Below are 18821 nucleotides of genomic sequence, written 5' to 3' on the forward strand. Positions count from 1 at the left end.
TATTGGATATAAGAGCAACGTCAACTCACCAACATTACTACCAGGAATACGACTTTCCCGAAGCGGATCCTCTGTTTGGTCCACCACCCAGGACAATGGATCGGTTCCCAGCCGGCGACCCAAAACAACGATGCAGTAGAAGGGGCAGACGGAGCGATCTTCTGGTCAGGCTCTGTAGACGGGCACATCGTCCACCTCTCCCGAGCATACTACTCGCCAATGTCCAGTCTCTTGACAACAAGGTTGATGAAATCCGAGCAAGGGTAGCATTCCAGAGGGACATCAGAGACTGTAACGTTCTTTGTTTCACGGAAACATGGCTCACTCGAGACACGCTATCTGAGTCGGTACAGCCACCTGGTTTCTTCACGCATCGCGCCGACAGAAACACGCATCTCTCTGGTAAGAAGAAGGGCGGGGGTGTAGGCCTTATGATTAACGAGACGTGGTGTGATCATAACAACATACAGGAACTCAAGTCCTTTTGTTCACCTGACTTAGAATTCCTCACAATTAAATGCCGACCGCATTATCTACCAAGAGAATTCTCTTCGATCATAATCACAGTCGTGTATATTCCCCCCCAAGCAGACACATCGACGGCCCTGAAAGAACTTCATTCGACTCTATGTAAACTGGAAACCACATATCCTGAGGCTGCATTTATTGTAGCTGGGGATTTTAACAAGGTTAATCTGAAAACAAGGCTCTCCAAATTCTATCAGCATATTGATTGTGCTACCAGGGCTGGGAAAACACTAGATCACTGTTATTCTCACCTCCGCAACGCATATAAGGCCCTCCCCCGCCCTCCCTTCAGAAAAGCTGACCACGACTCCATTTGTTGCTTCCAGCCTATAGACAGAAACTAAAACAGGAAGCACCCGCGCTCAGGTCTGTTCAACGCTGGTCCGACCAATCGGATTCCATGCTTCAAGATTGCTTCGATCACGTGGACTGGGATATGTTCCGCATAACGTCGAACAACAACATTGACGAATACGCTGATTCGGTGAGCGAGTTTATTAGCAAGTGCATCGGTGATGTTGTACCCACAGCGTCTAATAAAACATTCCCCAACCAGAAACCGTGGTTTGATGGCAGCATTCGCGCAAAACTGAAAGCGCGAACCACTGCTTTTAATCAGGGCAAGGTGACCGGAAACATGACCGAATACAAACAGTGTAGCTATTCCCTCCGCAAGGCAATCAAACAAGCTAAGCGTCAGTATAGAGACAAAGTGGAGTCGCAATTCAACGGCTCAGACATGAGAGGTATGTGGCAGGGTATAAAGTCAATCACGGACTACAAAAGAAAACCAGCCCCGTCGCGGACCACGATGCCTTGCTCCCAAGACAGACTTTGAGGACAATACAGTGCCACTGCCACGGCCTGCTACCAAAACCTGCGGGATCCTCAACACGGGGTCCTCACAAGGGTGCGTTCTCAGCCCTCTCCTGTACTCCCTGTTCACCCACGACTGCGTGGCCATGCACGCCTCCAACTCAATCATCAAGTTTGCAGACGACACTACAGTGGAAGGCTTGATTACAAACAACGACGAGACGGCCTACAGGGAGGAGGTGAGGGCCCTCAGAGTGTGGTGTCAGGAAAATAACCTCACACTCAACGTCAACAAAACAAAGGAGATGATCGTGGACTTCCGGAACCAGCAGAGGGAGCAGCTCCCTATCTACATTGACAGGACAGTAGTGGAGAGGGTGGAAAGTTTTAAGTTCCTCGGCGTACACATCACGGACAAACTGAATTGGTCCACCCACACAGACAGCGTGGTGATGAAGGCGCAGCAGCACCTCTTCAACCTCAGGAGGCTGAAGAAATTCGGCTTGTCACCAAAAACACTCACAAACTTTTACAGATGCACAATCGAGAGCATCCTGTCGGGCTGTATCACCGTCTGGTAAGGCAACTGCTCCACCCACAACCGTAAGGCAATCCATAGGGTAGTGAGGTCTGCACAATGCATCACCGGGTGCAAACTACCTGCCCTCCAGGACACCTACACCACCCGATGTCACAGGAAGGCCAAAAAGATCATCAAGGGCAACAACCACCCGAGCCACTGCCTGTTCATCCCGCTATCATCCAGAAGGCGAGGTCAGTACAGGTGCATCAAAGCGGGGACAGAGACTGAAAAACAGCTTCTATCTCAAGGCCATCAGACTGTTAAACAGCCATCACTAACATTGAGTGGCTGCTGCCAACATACTGACTCAACTTTAGCCACTTTAATAATGGAAAAATGTATGTAATCAATTTATCACTAGTCACTTTATATAATGCTTACATACCCTACATTGCTCATCTCATATGTATATACTGTACGCTAAACCATCTACTGCATCTTGCGATCTTGATGTAATTAAAAGTATCACAATGCCACTTTATATAATGTTTTCATACCCTACATTACTCATCTCATATGTATATACTGTACTCTATACCATCTACTGCATCTTGCCTATGCTGTTTGGGTATCACTCATTCATATATTTTTATGTACATATTCGTACAAGGTAGTTGTTGTGAAATTGTTAGGTTGTTGTTAGGTTGTTAGGTTGTATTACTTGTTGATATTACTACATGGTCGGAACTAGAAGCACAAGAATTTAGCTACACTCGCATTAACATCTGCTAACCATGTGTATGTGACAAATACATTTGATTTGATTTTGATTTGAGATGGGGACAACGAGATCTCACTCATATGCTATCTCTCAGATGTGTTCTACAGCGCTGTCCAAGTGTCATGCTACATGTCAGACAGTGACTCATCTCTCGCTCTCTTTAATCTCTCTCTCTCTCTCTCTCTCTCTCTCTCTCTCTCTTCTATCTCACACTAAATACACTCTCTTCCCTCCCTTTGTCTTCCTCTCTTTCGTGCTTTGTTTCTCACTCTACCTTTCTCTCCATCTCTCTCTCCCTCCCCCATCTCCCCATCTCTCTCTCTCTCCCCCATCTCCCCATCTCTCTCTCTCTCTCCCATCTCCCCATCTCACTCTCCCCCATCTCCCCATCTCTCTCTCTCTCTCCCCCATCTCCCCATCTCTCTCTCTCTCTCCCCCATCTCCCCATCTCTCTCTCTCTCTCCCCCATCTCCCCATCTCTCTCTCTCTCTCCCCCATCTCCCCATCTCTCTCTCTCTCTCTCTCCCCATCTCACTCTCTCTCTCTCTCCCCCATCTCCCCATCTCACTCTCTCTCTCCCCCATCTCCCTCTCTCTCTTCCCCATCTCCCCATCTCTCTCTCTCTCTCTCTCTCTGTGTCTGTGTCTGTGTCTGACTCACTCCATCTGTCAGAGTGTTGCTGTTCCTTCTCATGCTGTGTTCTTGGGTAATCAGGCAGACAGAAAGGGAGGGAGACAGACAGACAGACAGGGAGGCAGGCAGGCAGGGAGGCAGGGAGGGATGGAGCCAGGGAGGGAGGGAGAACGGCAGACCGGGAGGGGGCAGGCAGGCTGCTCTGTATGTGTCAGCGGGCCTCCGTCGCACGGCCAGCGCCAGACATGCTCAGAATCACAACAACATTTCCCAACGCATGGTGGCTACAGGGAGGTGACACTTCCCAAATGACACCCTATTCCCTATATAGTGCACTACTTTTGACCAGAGACCTATGGGAAGTGCACTATGTAGGGAATAGGGTGCCATTTAGGATGCAGATGCTGTGCCACTGCTCGAGGTAGATGTTGCCCTTTACCACAGATCTAGGATCAGATCTCTCTAACTCCTATCCTAAGCTTAACCATCAGGGGAATGACAAAATATCTGACCCTGTATCAGTGGTTAGGTAACCTTTTTCCATGTGCTTCCTCTTTGCCGTGTTCGTTGTCATGTTAATCATGAGGCATAGCAATGATAAGGGAATTATTTGCTGCTGTTCTGTGTGGGTTAGACACATATTGGTTTGGGGCGGCAGGTAGCCTGGTGGTTAGAGTGTTGGACTAGCAACCGAAAGGTTGCTAGATCAAATCCCTGAGCTGACAAGGTAAAAAAATTGGTTGTTCTGCCCCTGAACAAGGCAGTTAACCCACTGTTCCTAGGCTGTCATTGTAAAAAATAATTTGTTCTTAACTGTCTTGCCTGGTTAAAGAAAATTTTGAATAGGCTGATATTTATGGCAGAGCACTGGTGGGCAAAGAGTCTTATGATACTGTGTTCAGGTGAGATAAGATAAGCATATCTAGTTATGGTTGAGGGCAGGGGTGATAGTTTCTTCAGTGATGTCATTGCTATGCTAGTAAGGGACGACTAGCCGCCTTAACAGTGAAGAAAACCTTGACCCAACCCTGCGAACTGCTAACTGGTTTTACAAAGAAAGGAACTCCAGTTATTGTCATTTTAGATGTAATCCTGATTCCTGATCTTCCCTACCACACATATGTTAATTAACAACTAAAATATGCATATATTAAAAATAATGGAGAGATAGAGAGAGGAACTCCAAGGGGGACCCAGTCCTTGAGTGGAACCCCTGCTTTGAACAAGGACCACAAATCCCCAAAGTGAATACATTAACCCACTTTTCACTCCACATTAATTTAATGATATGGAGGAGGAGATTCATACATTTTTTTTGGTTTGGGATTTTTGTTTTAGATTCTGTCTCTCACAGTTGAAGTGTACCTATGATAAAAATTACACACCTCTACATGCTTTGTAAGTAGGAAAACCTGCAAAATCGGCAGTTTATCAATACTTGTTCTCCCCACTGTATCTGTCATGTTTTTTTGTGTATGTGTATACAGTGCCTTGCGAAAGTATTCGGCCCCCTTGAACTTTGCGACCTTTTGCCACATTTCAGGCTTCAAACATAAAGATATAAAACTGTATTTTTTTGTGAAGAATCAACAACAAGTGGGACACAATCATGAAGTGGAACGACATTTATTGGATATTTAAAACTTTTATCTGACCAGAGCACCTTCTTCCACATGTTTGGTGTGTCTCCCAGGTGGCTTGTGGCAAACTTTAAACAACACTTTTTATGGATATCTTTAAGAAATGGCTTTCTTCTTGCCACTCTTCCATAAAGGCCAGATTTGTGCAATATACGACTGATTGTTGTCCTATGGACAGAGTCTCCCACCTCAGCTGTAGATCTCTGCAGTTCATCCAGAGTGATCATGGGCCTCTTGGCTGCATCTCTGATCAGTCTTCTCCTTGTATGAGCTGAAAGTTTAGAGGGACGGCCAGGTCTTGGTAGATTTGCAGTGGTCTGATACTCCTTCCATTTCAATATTATTGCTTGCACAGTGCTCCTTGGGATGTTTAAAGCTTGAGAAATCTTTTTGTATCCAAATCCGGCTTTAAACTTCTTCACAACAGTATCTCGGACCTGCCTGGTGTGTTCCTTGTTCTTCATGATGCTCTCTGCGCTTTTAACGGACCTCTGAGACTATCACAGTGCAGGTAAATTTATACGGAGACTTGATTACACACAGGTGGATTGTATTTATCATCATTAGTCATTTAGGTCAACATTGGATCATTCAGAGATCCTCACTGAACTTCTGGAGAGAGTTTGCTGCACTGAAAGTAAAGGGGCTGAATAATTTTGCACGCCCAATTTTTCAGTTTTTGATTTGTTAAAAAAGTTTGAAATATCCAATAAATGTCGTTCCACTTCATGATTGTGCTCCACTTGTTGTTGATTCTTCACAAAAAAATACAGTTTTATATCTTTATGTTTGAAGCCTGAAATGTGGCAAAAGGTCGCAAAGTTCAAGGGGGCCAAATACTTTCGCAAGGCACTGTATGTGGGGCTCCCGGCGCAGCCGTCTAAGGCACTGCAGCTCAGTACTAGAGGTGTCACTACAGACCCTGGTTCAATTCCAGACTGTATCACCATGGGCTGTGATTGGGAGTTCCATAGTACGGTGCACAATTGGCCCAGCGTTGTCCGGGTTAGGGTTTGGTCGGGGTAGGCCGTCATTGTAAATAAGAATTTGTTCTTAACTGACTTGCCAGGTTAAAGAAAAAATAATCATTTACCAGGTACATGTTGAGGTTAGATAGTACCAGTAGTAGCCTACCTTTCTAGACCCACAATCTCTCACTGTTCAGAACAGTTTGTATGATTTTTTTCCTCATCAAAGGGAATGGCATCTTCTCCTCTGGACAGGTGGACGTGCCACTGCTGTATTCCTTCAGCTGTTCTTGTCTAATGATGTTCTGTATTATGTCATTCTGTATTATGTTTCATGTTATGTGTTGGACCCCAGGAAGAGTAGCTGCTGCTTTTGCAACAGCTAATGGGGATCCTAATAAAATACCAAATACCAAATTCCAGTCTTTACCAATAACCACAGCACCATCTGCTGGTTCAAGAACACACTACTAGAGGGCTCTACACAGAATAGTCTGGTGCACACAATTATTTATTTATACACTAGATGACTGATAGGGGGCGCTGTGTTGGCACTCCCTCACTGTTGTGATAGAAATGCAATAGAAATGCATGTATTAATGTGTACATTTGTTTTTGCCTCGTTTATTCTGTTACAGACACATTTATGCATATTATGTGAGCTAAACATAAAATAACAATATATGAAAACATTTTCCTTAAATTATCATTTGTTTTATTACTAATGTTACTGTCCCCACGTCAACAAAAAAAAGACTTAAATACATGTTCTTGAAACATTTAACTGAAATACAGTAGCATCCCATATATTCCTATGGAGGACTGGTCCTACTGGGGAGTGCCAATATGGCCGACAGGTGGCTTCAAAGCCTCTCAATGGCCAATACATAGAATTCACAATCCAGGGTTTATATACATCATTGGGTGCACATAATAAGCACTGGTAGAAACACACAAATATTACAACAACATAAAAGAATGGGAAGATGGTTTTGTATGATGCACTGACAAAATGCATCATAACACAGGGTTAGAGCCAAGATGGAGGTGCGGATGCTTCAACACAGCATCCCCTATTAGTCATCTAGTGTTTATATCACAGAGAGAGCAAAGTGTTCAGTCTACAGCGACTAATGCATGCTGGTGTTGGGTGGGCTTTTGGAAGGCCTGCATTCACCCAGTCACTCTTTTCACTCCACTTCGATACAAAGTGAGAGCATTTTCGCTAACCCTAACCCATTTCCTAACCTTAACCTCAGTCTCCTAACCGGCTACATTAATTATCCTAACCTGTGGCGTAAGTTCTACTGACCTTCTATGAAAAAAAAATAGTTTTTCACCTTATGAATATGGAGTTTTTCCTGGTCACGACACATGGTCAGGAACCATTCATGAGTAGGGCCAAAGATTGTGGAAAAATCAAGATACCCCATAAAGGCTGTTTGCCATTGAAACAAATGTTCACAGTTCCCATCTACTTAATGGAATTGGTATTTGTTTCATTGACCCATTGTTGACATTGTCCCAAAATGTTTTGCTTGTCGGCACTTACGTTTTCACGATATGTATGATTTCTGTATTTTGAAAGTGAAATATCTTGAAAACTTGACAGCAGCTGGGTCTGGTCTACTTAGTAAGTATTAGTTATTTTTAACCAGAAAAAGGAGCCTATAAAATATCTCGCTTTCTCTTCGGTCTCATGAGCCATGCAGTGAGGATTCAGTTTATTTCATTGGGTGGCAGCAAAGAGCTATCTCCAGTGCCACTAACAGCATTATAGGAGATCGGCAGTGTATCATTTACAGTGTAATCAATGGTTTATTACACAGTGAAATTGACTGCTTTTATGGACGACTGCTTAAACAGACCACTGACATTTCATATCATATGAATGTGTAATTTAGCATGAAGCTGTGATGGTTGTGTTACAGTTGTGCCACCGATCATCTCAATGGGTCTGAAACCTCCAGTGATGCCCTAGATGACTTTTTAGTGACAGGGCTCTAATGCTCTTTCACCTTCTCTCGCCCCTCTCTCTTTCTCTCTGTCCAGATCACGGGGGCGATCCTCTTGGCTGTGGGACTATGGGGAAAGTTTATGCTGGGTGCATACATATCTATCATCGCTGACAGCTCCACCAACGCTCCTTATGTTCTCATCGGCACCGGAACATGCATCATCGTGTTCGGACTGTTTGGATGCTTCGCTACCTGCCGCGGGAGCCCATGGATGCTCAAGCTGGTGAGAGCTAGGAGAAGTTGGTGAGAGCTAGGAGAAGTTGGTGAGAGCTAGGAGAAGTTGGTGAGAGCTAGGAGAAGTTGGTGAGAGCTAGGAGAAGTTGGTGAGAGCTAGTAGAAGTTAGTGAGAGCTAGGAGAAGTTGATGAGAGCTAGGAGAAGTTGATGAGAGCTACGAGAAGTTGATGAGAGCTACGAGAAGTTGGTGAGAGCTAGAGGAGTTGGTGAGAGCTAGAGGAGTTGGTGAGAGCTAGGAGAAGTTGGCGAGAGCTAGGAGAAGTTGATGAGAGCTAGGAGAAGTTGGTGAGAGCTAGAGGAGTTGGTGAGAGCTAGAGGAGTTGGTGAGAGCTAGGAGAAGCTGGTGAGACCTAGGAGAAGTTGTCATCCGAGTAACTGAAATGTGTCTATTTCTTCCCACTGGGGAAGAAACAGAATTCAACATCTGTTCCACATTGGTTCAAAGTAATATAATTGAAATGACGTGGAAACAACGTTAATTCAACCAGTGTGTGCCCAGTGGGTTTGTTTCTGTCTTTGTTTCGTTTTTGATACCTTTCCTTCTAAAAATGTCTTCCTTTCCTACTGTCATTCAACGTTCCTTGCAGTGTTTCGAGAATCTTATCGTGAGCAAAGGGTGAGAAAGTCTGCAAAATATACACAGTAACTCAGTGGCCGTTTTGTGGCGCCCTGTGTGCCCTCTCTCTGCAGTATGCCATGTTCCTGTCCCTGATCTTCCTGGCAGAGCTTGTGGCTGGCATCTCCGGCTTTGTCTTTCGTCATGAGGTAGGTGGCCCTGCCATACATGCCTCTGGCACTCACCCACAGGATCATGAGTACCCACCCACTTGGCACAATGTCAATTCAATGTCTATTCCACGTTAGTTCAATGTAATTTTGTTGAACTGACGTGGAAACAATGTTGATTCAACCAGTGTGTGCCCAGTGGCAGAATTCATCAGTCAGAGTGTCCATCTGTTTCACAACAGGAGAAGCTATGAACACAACAAGAACTTTGTGTTTGTGTTCCCAGATAAAGGGAACCTTCCAGAGGACCTTCAGTGAGGCAGTGAAGAACTACAATTCCCAGGACGAGAGGAGCCTGGCTGTGGACAATGTGCAGCGCAGTGTGAGTGACGGTCATTTTGACAGCCAAATTAGGGTTGTGATTAAAAACAGACTGTGATAAAACTCTCTCTCCAACCTCCCTCTCTCCCCCCATCCCCCTCTCTCCCTCCAGTTGAAATGCTGTGGTGTGTTGAACTACACCAGCTGGTTGTCCAGTATCTGGTTCCCTAACAACGGCATCCCACCCAGCTGCTGTGCCAGCATCTCTGACTGTAACGCTTCTGACCTGCACAATGTCACCATAGCCCCCAGCAAGGTCCACCAGCAGGTCAGACACACACACGGACAGACAGACACACACCGTACACACTGACAAACACACTCACTTGTCTTGTCTTCTACAGGGCTGTTATGAGCTGGTGACTGACTTCATTGAGACTAACATGGGGATCATTGCTGGAGTGACATTTGGAATAGCGGTCTCACAAGTAAGTAACAGTATGGGCCAGCTGTTCTTCCACTCTCCTTCTGTGTGTGTGTGTGTGTGTGTGAGCGTGCACCCAGTGCAGGTTATTAATGATTACACACGGCTGGGGCGGTGTTCACCGCTGCTCCTTCAGACCCAATCAGCTAGTCCGCCACTCAGAGCCTGTTCCATCACACACATACCATTCAGGCGCGCCTCGGGAACTATTATGCAGACCAGAGTACAAGAGCACACACACACACTCTCCATCCCTCTCGCTTTTCCACATATGCATACAGACACACGCACACTCTCTCTCTCCCCTACCTCCTTCCTCCTCTCTCCTCATTTCTCCTTTCTCCCTCTCTTCTCATTTCTCCTCTCCCTCCTCTTCTCTCTCTCTCTCTCTCTCTACTCTGCGCGAGTGTGGTCGTTACCTCCTGCTCGGCTGACATGCTCGATTAGCCCCACAGCGCCGCTCGTCGTCACAGCGACCCCCTCCATTACCCCTAATGGGCCTGGGGGAGGTAGGTAGAGAGAGTGAGAGTGTGTGTGTGTGTCTCCGTGGACGCTGTGACCTGCGACGGCCTGCTCTTCTGCAGTCCCGAGCCCATTAATTGCACCGTAAACGTTATGGAGGGAAGCGGCGAGGGGAGAAGGAGGGGTGGCAGAGAGAGATCAATGACACCTCTTAGAGGAGCAGCCACCTCTTTAATGTATCTTATCCCTATCCTTCCTCTCTTCCTTCCCTGATCCCTCCTCTCCTCCTTCCCTGATCCCTACTTGGCCCTCCATCCCCCGGCAATGAGGATGGAGGGAAGAGGGGGAGGGTGGAGGGAAGAGGGGGAAGATGGAGGAAAGACAGGACCTCTAAGAGAGATGATTTATTGTGTGCTGTTGGAACTGACTCATTTTCATCACCACCCCCCTCTCTTTTTCTCTCCCACTCTCTCCCCCATTATCTCTCTCTCTCTCCCACTCTCTCTCTCTTTCTCTCCAGTCAATTGGTATGCTGTTGGCATGCTGTCTGTCGCGGCTTATCACTGCCAACCAATATGAGATGGTGTAGCAGTGAGGTGCAGGTGAGTCTGACACACACACAAATACTTCATTTGAATCCACCAATCAAATTTACAAAAAAAGGATCCAAACATGTCAAAGGTCCCTGTATACATGACACTCAAGGGTACAGAAAGCACATCCTTCTCCAAACAGCTAGGCTGCCCATGACAGTTGAAACAGAGCAGTACCTAGCCAATTGCTTTGCCCTAGTTTTTGTCAGGCCTGCAATCTGGAGGCCACGCACTGCAAGCCTGTGTACGTGGCCGAGACTCCCAAATATCAGCCCCACCAGCTTGCACCTCCACCCCAGGCTGTCCCAGCATGCCAAAAGGGGCTGGTATTTAAGCAGCTTCTCAGCAAAGGCCTGCTCCATGTAGCCATCCAATGAGCAGCCCACTTCCAAAACGAACACCTCCCCCTGGTCTCCCCCCACAACAACAACAACATCTGGCACACAGGAAAACCCATTGTCATCAATATCAAACGAGCTTCCATCACACAAGAATGTTTATGCATGCGTGCTGTTGGTGAGACCACTTGTTCCACCTCGCTGGCTATCAGGTCAACAAGACGGTCATGTCTAGCAATGTATAAATCCTTGTATGATCCCCAGCCATTCACAACATGGGCAATGGACTCCATTTCATTTGACTCATGTAGAATACAAAATGGGTCATTATCTACAGGGTACCAGAGTGCTACACACACACACACACACACACACACACTCTTGTGTAGTTCTATTTGTCTCTGTGACTAAGTGCAATGCATCCAGTGTAATAAGGGGTTGTGTCACAGACCTCCATGGCTGGAACCCCTACAGCCCCCTGCAAGTCACAGTCAAACACACACACACACACACACACACACAATCGTGATCTCACTATGCAAGATGGTTATCGCTAGCTCACACCTTCCCAGCAGGTCCCTCTAATTGGCCGTCCCCGACTGTGCTGCTGTGGATTATAAATAAAACAGTTTGGCTCGCAATTAAACACTCTGATTTATACCGTGTTGGCAGGGCTGTGTGGCGTGATTATGCCTTAAAGAGTTAGAATCCCCCACTTCTACCCCCTATGACACACTGGCTTAACCTCATAGGATTTAGCCTCATAGGGTTTAGCCTGATAGTGTTTAGCCTGCTAGTGTTTAGCCTGCTAGCGGTTAGCATGGCCGATCTTCACCAGAGCGTCATTGTCAATTTGAAGCTTGCAGAAACTGTTACTGGCTCCTATCCATCAGACATTGGTTGGCTGTTTTGTCACTTCAGAAGCCTCAGGGCTCTAAATAGACCAGAAGCCTGGCATGGGAGGCTCCGGGAGGGTTAACCGACAGACTGCGTTCCACAGGTGCAGAGAGAGAGAGTGGCATTTAGGCTTCTTACACACATCACAGTCCAAAGGCTCCGCTCATTACAGCAGACAAATGGCTATCTCTCTGGCTGTGTGGCGGCCCTGCAGAGACTTCTCAGGGAGATATGTCTTCCAAAAGCTTCAGGTGACAAGTTCCAAAAGAGAGGATCCCCTCGTTGTCACTGATTATGGGTGGTGTGGATGGTGTTTTCAGGGAATGTAGTCACACATGCGCAGACACACACGTACACACACAATCAGAGTCTCTCTGTGATTGTCGGCACCTTTGTTCTTGTTTCCTTCCAGGGAGACCAGGAGGAGGAGAGCGTACACGTCACCTTGGAACCTGGGGAGGAACACACCCAAACGCTGGCACAGTCCATTCTTACTTTTCCACACCTTATCTTTCTTACTTTATCGCTCTCTTTTTCTCTCTTTCATCTCTTTGAACACATTCCTTAATATGACACCATGCCATGATTAAAAATGTTACCTTTCAAGACCTTTATTCTTCTAAAATGAATGGTTGTCGATTAGCACCTGCCTCAGCCATATGCTCTGATCCAGGCATGCCATGCCTAATTCAAACACTACCAATCTTCACTTACACAAGTTGACAATATTCCTAAGAAATTACCTTGATGCAACATAGCAGTGGAACGAGGAGCTATCTTCCCCAGTCTAAATTTCCTGGAAATAATTTTTGGGATGCCATCAGAATTTCCAATATGAGGTCTTTGAAAGAAACTTGAGCTCACTCAGAAGTGACTGAGTCTCTCTCTCTCTCTCTCTCACACACACACGCACACACACAGTGTCTGCTTTTTGCTGCTACATGGACTACAGTAAACCTACATCCTGCTTCTAATGACTATCACTTTAAATGACCTTGTGCAAGATGCTCTCTGTGGATGTGTATTTGTGATGCGTTTAGATCCTCTGTATTCAGTCCTGTACTTGGTGATCTCTGCCACTCCCTCCCCTGTGCCTTCTGTCTGTCAGTTGGTTAGTCATAATGTTGTTTTGTTGTTGTAATATTTAATTTCATTTTAAAAGTCTTAACTAGTCATGTGTGTTTCTATAACAGTAGTCTGAGACACAGCCATTTTTCTGGTTTAAACCCCAGTTTTGGTGTTCAAATGTTTTTACACATTCACCTTCTGCTTGAGATCCCACTCTATCTGACTATCCTTGTCCATTCTCCAGCACATCCAGTTCTCTCTGTCTCTCTCCACCGCCACACCCCAGTACATTCGGTTCCAACACACTCCTCCCTGACTGACGCATATCGCTGCACAAACTAGAGTTTCACTGAGTCAGCACTGCTTTCTGATGATGAGAGAAGACTATTCTACTTCCTGTCTTTTGTTGTTGCCGTTTGCTTCTCACTATATGGGATTGGTAGACAGAGAGAGAGCCAACTGGGCACAGACTGGTTGAATCAATGTTGTTTCCACGTCATTTGTGGAATAGACGGTGAATTAATGTCTGTCCAGTGATAGAAAGAGAGAGAGAGATTCATTCTCAGTGGCAGGACTTGAGGTGTTCGAGCTCGATTCGGTCTGTCATTGCTCTGGCTTGGAACAATCAAATGAAATACCACTTTTTGAAGATTTGCCACTTTTGTGTATTACTTAAATGGAGAATCAGTAATATGACAGCAACCTCTTAGGTGGGAATGACTGTAGGAATGACTGTAGGAATACTACGCTTTAGCGAGGGCCTGGGGGTAGAATGGAGTGGGGCAGACCACCGAGGTCACTGACACTGTTACTGGTTCCATTCAACTGTCATGTGAGCACAGAAAGCTGGTTCCAAGATTCTATTTCTCTAATTACTAGGATTCTTTTAGGTTTTTGTTGTTGTTTGTTTTGGGGTTTTGAGCATTCTGAAGTAGCTCTGTGTTTTCGGGGATCACTATACAACCAATGTACATGATCAATTTATCTCTCAATCCAAAATTGGACAGATGAAATAAGACTGTATAAAAAAAGAAAGAAAACGTTTTAAAATGCATCACCAGCTAGCATGCCAACAAATGTATGTTGATATTGTGAACAACTGTGATCTTGAATATCTGAATAAAATGGTCATTACATCGTTTCAGTTGTGAGCTTCTGTTGTGAGATATTTACTCTCTCTTTTGTTTCTAGAACCGAGTATTTTTTGTTGTTGATAATAAGGTGGGTAGTTAATCGTCATTAATTAATTCTGCCCCTGATAGATCCAATATAATTTACAGGTAGCAATAATATTTTTTACCCCAGGGTGTCACTATCACATCTATGAAAAACGTATTCGCGATCCCGTCTAGAAAGGGTGTTCGTGAGGCAGGTTTGACCATAGAATTAGCTATTAGAATAATTTAATTATAGTAATTTAATAGGATTTTTATGGGCTTGACTGTAAAAAAAAATTACGAACAAGAACAACATCAAATGAAATCCTTACCGTTTGTTACAATGTAACGTATTCACAATGGACATCCGTATTCGTGATCATGAATCTGTTACAGCATCAGCAACTATACTTTGTTGATACAGCATAAACAACTAACTACTTTGTTGATAGTGTATACATTGTTAAAATTGTCACTAGTACACCTACTACTTAGTGTTTTTGTGGGCGGGAATGACGCAACCCCAGCCTGAATTAAACTCCTGTTTCAACACGTCGCCAGTTTCCTCAGATGAGCCTGCTCTATTCCACATCTCAAATTACATAATTATGATTCCTTCCTCGCCTCCGTATTTCTTTGAAAGGATGTAATTTGAGACCCTCAAATTCAAACGTACACGAGCCCTGGTTTTACTAAAACTGTGAAAGCAAGTTTGTCACAATACACATTTGAGTCATCAGTATTGAAGTGACATTATGTTATTTTCTTCATAATCTCTCCAAAAGAGGAAGTATGGAAGGTAGGTAAAGATATGTGTTTTTGTTGAAGGAAGTAAACATGTTCTAACCGTGAGTTGACTTGCCAGAAAATCAGCGGGGTGTGTGAGAGACCGGCTAAAATCTGATTGGCTGAAAACGGAGTTACCGCTTGTGGGCTGACGCAAGTACGCCACTCTGCATCTCACCGTCCTCCTGCTGGTGCTGAGGATTTATTAAGCTAGCAAACTGCAATCGGTCGCTTTGCTCACAACAAACTGTCAAATGAAGACTTTATGCCTTCCACAGAAGTTTAACAAGTGAAGTGGTTATTCGGAAAAATACCAGGGACAATAACATCACGGTGAGTTTGTACTACTTGAGCTAAATTTATTCTCCACATATGGCTAGCTAGCTAATGTTAGCTGGTAATTCAGTGAGTTGAGAACGGAAGCATCAATTGGCCAGTGTAAGGATTTCTTAATTTTTGGTAGGCCTACTATGCAACTAATGATACTGAAATAACGTTACTTGAAGTAACTAACCGTATGGTGTCTCTTATTTCAGGTCGTTCATCCTGTTACTTTAGCCTGAGGGGGAAACATTCGACATTCGAGAGACAGATCCGGGAACGCCCTTAGAAAAAAGACACTTGTTAGTCAATTAGTGAGTAACGTTAGGTAGTACAGTCTCACAAGGCAGGCAAGACGTTTGAGAAGTCGGGACGTTTCCTCGGACTGAGTAAGCTTTTGCAGCAGCTAAATTTGTAATTGTAATCCGATAAAGAGCATTAGCTAGTTAGCTTGCTAAGGTTGATTTCAGACTGACAGAGTAAAACTGCATTATCATCGGTGACGCGAGGTAACTAGATTGTCTGCACGCGGTCAGGTTTCTCGCAAAAATGATGCACATTTCGGATTCGTACAATCAAAAGAATTCATTGTTCAATGCAATGAACAGATTTATTGGTGCTGTGAATAATATGGATCAGACGGTGATGGTTCCTAGTCTGCTAAGAGACGTGCCTCTAGACGAGGAAGAAGAGGTGAAAACGATATCACCGATTAGGACCGCCAGCAATGGGTCAACCACCTATTTCCAGGACGGGGACATGTACAATTACTATGTGCTATTAAAATCGATCAGGAATGACATCGAATGGGGGGTCCTACAAGCCGATGACAGGCGGAAAGAAAAAATGGGGGTGACCGCGTTGGACATATCCAGAATAGAATCCGATGATGATGATTTGGAAAAACAATTTCATTATCATTTGACCGGACTACACACGGTTCTGTCCAAGCTTACCCGGAAAGCAAACACCCTCACGAACAGGTACAATCAGGAGATTGGAATAAGGGGCTGTGGACTGTGACTACTAGAAAGTTGAGTGTGTCAGACGATAACATCAAAAGTCATTGGTGAACAGTGGAATGGGGGGGGGGGGGGGTCTCCTAGTGATATCGTTTATATTTATTCCCACAGTGGCAATAAATAAATGTAACCTACTAGACGTTTCATATGCATTGTTCAACATTTCCCATCTACTGTTTGAATGATTGTTTGCACTAAGTCTTGTGTATTAACAGATTATTGTATGGATGGTCTGTCCACGTTAACATTTTTTGTTGTTGATTGGGCAACATTGCATAATGCCTACTGACAGTGATTTCATATGTTATGGTAGCAACGAGTCATTGCCATACCATTGACTAAATCATATGCTTAGTCTGTGAACTGGAATCAAATGATAATTATTTTGAATTTGAGTGATTCCAAGAGATTAACACCAACTGTAAACATTATTTAAGCACCATTTTATTTTTCTATAGAAATGACGGCTCAGCTATTAAACATCTGCTTATTGTTATGTTGTGATCAGTTTATTTGACAGAGTCACTGGTTTATTGAGAGGTACACAACTTCGGCATGATAGTTTTGTGACTTGATTAAACTGTAAGATTGTGATTAGTCTGAACTGAAGCCTACAGTGGGTATAGAAAGTCACCACCCCCTTTCAAAATGTTCACCTTTTGTTGCCTTACAGCCTGAAATGTAAACACATACATTTAGACTTTTCCCAGCTTTATTTACACACCATAACCCACAACATCCAAGTGAATCTTTCTCTTCTAAACTCAAAAGTAAAACAGTAAAATACCCTATTTGGACCCCTTAGAATTGCAAACTTGTTTTCAATCTGTGATCCAGTTTAGGACTTTGATCAGTTCAGAATGAAAGCAGTTTTGAAAGCAATTCAAAGCAAAGAGTCCACTATGGTAGGAAAGATCCATGAGATAAAGTTGTGAAAAGGCACAAGTCGGGCTGGATATAAAAAGATTTCAAAGGCTTTGTCCCTTGGAGCACAGTTAAGACCATTATTATTTGTTTTTATTTAACTGTTAGTTTACCAGGTAAGTTGACTGAGAACACATTCTCATTTACAGCAACGACCTGGGGAATAGTTACAGGGGAGAGGAGGGGGATGAATGAGCCTATTGTAAGCTATTAACAAGTGGTTAAGGTGTATGGCACCACCCAGACCCCGCATAGATCAGGCCGTCCCTCCAAACTGGAAGACCGGGCAAGGAGGAGACGGATCAGAGAGGCTACCAAGAAGTCATTGGCGACTTTGAAGGAGTTTCAGGCCTTTATGGCAAAGACTGGTCAATGTGAGCATGTGCCCACTATCACAAGCACTCTACAAATCTGGCCTCTGGGAGGGTGGTAAGAAGAAAAAACCCACATCAAGTCTCGTTTGAGCTTTGCCAAAAAGCACATTGTAGATTCTGAGGCAAAGTGGAAAAAGATGCTGTGGTCAAATGAGACCAAATTGAACATTTTGGTCTGAATGCAAAACGATATGTCTGGAGAAAACCCAATACATCTTTCCACCCAAAGAACACCATGTCTACAGTAAAGAACACCATGTCTACAGTAATAAAGAACACCATGCCTACAGTAAAACACGGTGGTGGCAGCATCCCATTGTGGAGGTATTCAAAGAGACATTACTAATTCAAGCAAAAGGTGGTTCAACCAACTCTGTTCATTTATTCGAATAGGGTATTTTGCAGTTTTAATTTGAATACATTTTTTGTAAGATTTTTTAAAAATTTTATTTACTTGGATATTCTTGGTTACTGTGTGTAAATGTAGCCCGAAAAAGTCATTTGATGTGTTTTCATTTCAGGCTGTAACAACATGCCCAAAACGGGACGCGTGCGCGACCGTGCGCAAATTGAGTTTGTCCCCCCGCACCAAACGCGATCACAACACGCAGGTTGAAATATCAAAACAGAACCAATTATTACCTTAATTTGGGGACAGGTTGAAAAGCATTAAACATTTATGGCAATTTAGCTACCTAGCTTACAGTTGCTAGCTAATTTGTCCTATTTAGCTAGCTTGCTGTTGCTAGCTAATTTGTCCTGGGATATAAACATTGGGTTGTTATTTTACCTGAAAGGCACAAGGTCCTCTACTCCTACAATTAATCCACACATAAAACGGTCAACCAAGTCGTTACTAGCCATCTCTCCTCCTTCCAGGCTTTTTCCTCTTTGGACTTTATACGGCGATTGGCATCTAACTTTCATAATAAGGTGTATTACCACAACCGACTGACCTCAGTTCATCATTCAATGACCCACGTGGATATAACCAATGAGGAGATGGCACGTGGGTAATGCTTCTTTAAACCAATGAGGAGATGGGAGATGCAGGACTTGCACGCATTCACTGTCACAAATAGAACTGACTTGCAAGCAGATGCTTGTTGGCGCACGTGAGCAGTGTCAGTGCAATGATTGAATAACATGTATGTGTAAATTTATTTTGCAATGCTCGCGCACGCGACACGAGCTATGTGTGGTCA

At 44.3% G+C, this 18821-nt stretch overlaps 2 protein-coding genes across 2 annotated transcripts in view; both read left to right on the forward strand.

Moving 5' to 3' along the window:
- The window catches only part of LOC110495503 (tetraspanin-7), a 39460-nt gene extending 25287 nt beyond the window's left edge, over positions 1 to 14173 (forward strand). The window contains exons 3-9 of the mRNA XM_090239911.1: positions 7942 to 8130; positions 8834 to 8908; positions 9156 to 9251; positions 9363 to 9518; positions 9595 to 9678; positions 10657 to 10738; positions 12377 to 14173. Of these exons, the coding sequence (XP_090096037.1) occupies positions 7942 to 8130; positions 8834 to 8908; positions 9156 to 9251; positions 9363 to 9518; positions 9595 to 9678; positions 10657 to 10725 (669 nt within the window). The 3' untranslated portion in view covers positions 10726 to 10738; positions 12377 to 14173. The remainder of the gene's footprint in view (positions 1 to 7941; positions 8131 to 8833; positions 8909 to 9155; positions 9252 to 9362; positions 9519 to 9594; positions 9679 to 10656; positions 10739 to 12376) is intronic.
- A 1344-nt stretch (positions 14174 to 15517) lies between these two features.
- Positions 15518 to 16814, forward strand: mid1ip1b (MID1 interacting protein 1b). The gene has a single exon (XM_090239912.1). It carries the CDS (start codon positions 15846 to 15848, stop codon positions 16317 to 16319), a length of 474 nt encoding a protein of 157 aa, XP_090096038.1. The 5' UTR covers positions 15518 to 15845; the 3' UTR covers positions 16320 to 16814.
- Positions 16815 to 18821: the final 2007 nt, after the last annotated feature.

The sequence above is a fragment of the Oncorhynchus mykiss genome, chromosome 7 (genome assembly GCF_057628025.1).
Source record: "Oncorhynchus mykiss isolate SJ-2025 chromosome 7, ASM5762802v1, whole genome shotgun sequence".
In the NCBI taxonomy this organism is placed as follows: domain Eukaryota; kingdom Metazoa; phylum Chordata; class Actinopteri; order Salmoniformes; family Salmonidae; genus Oncorhynchus; species Oncorhynchus mykiss.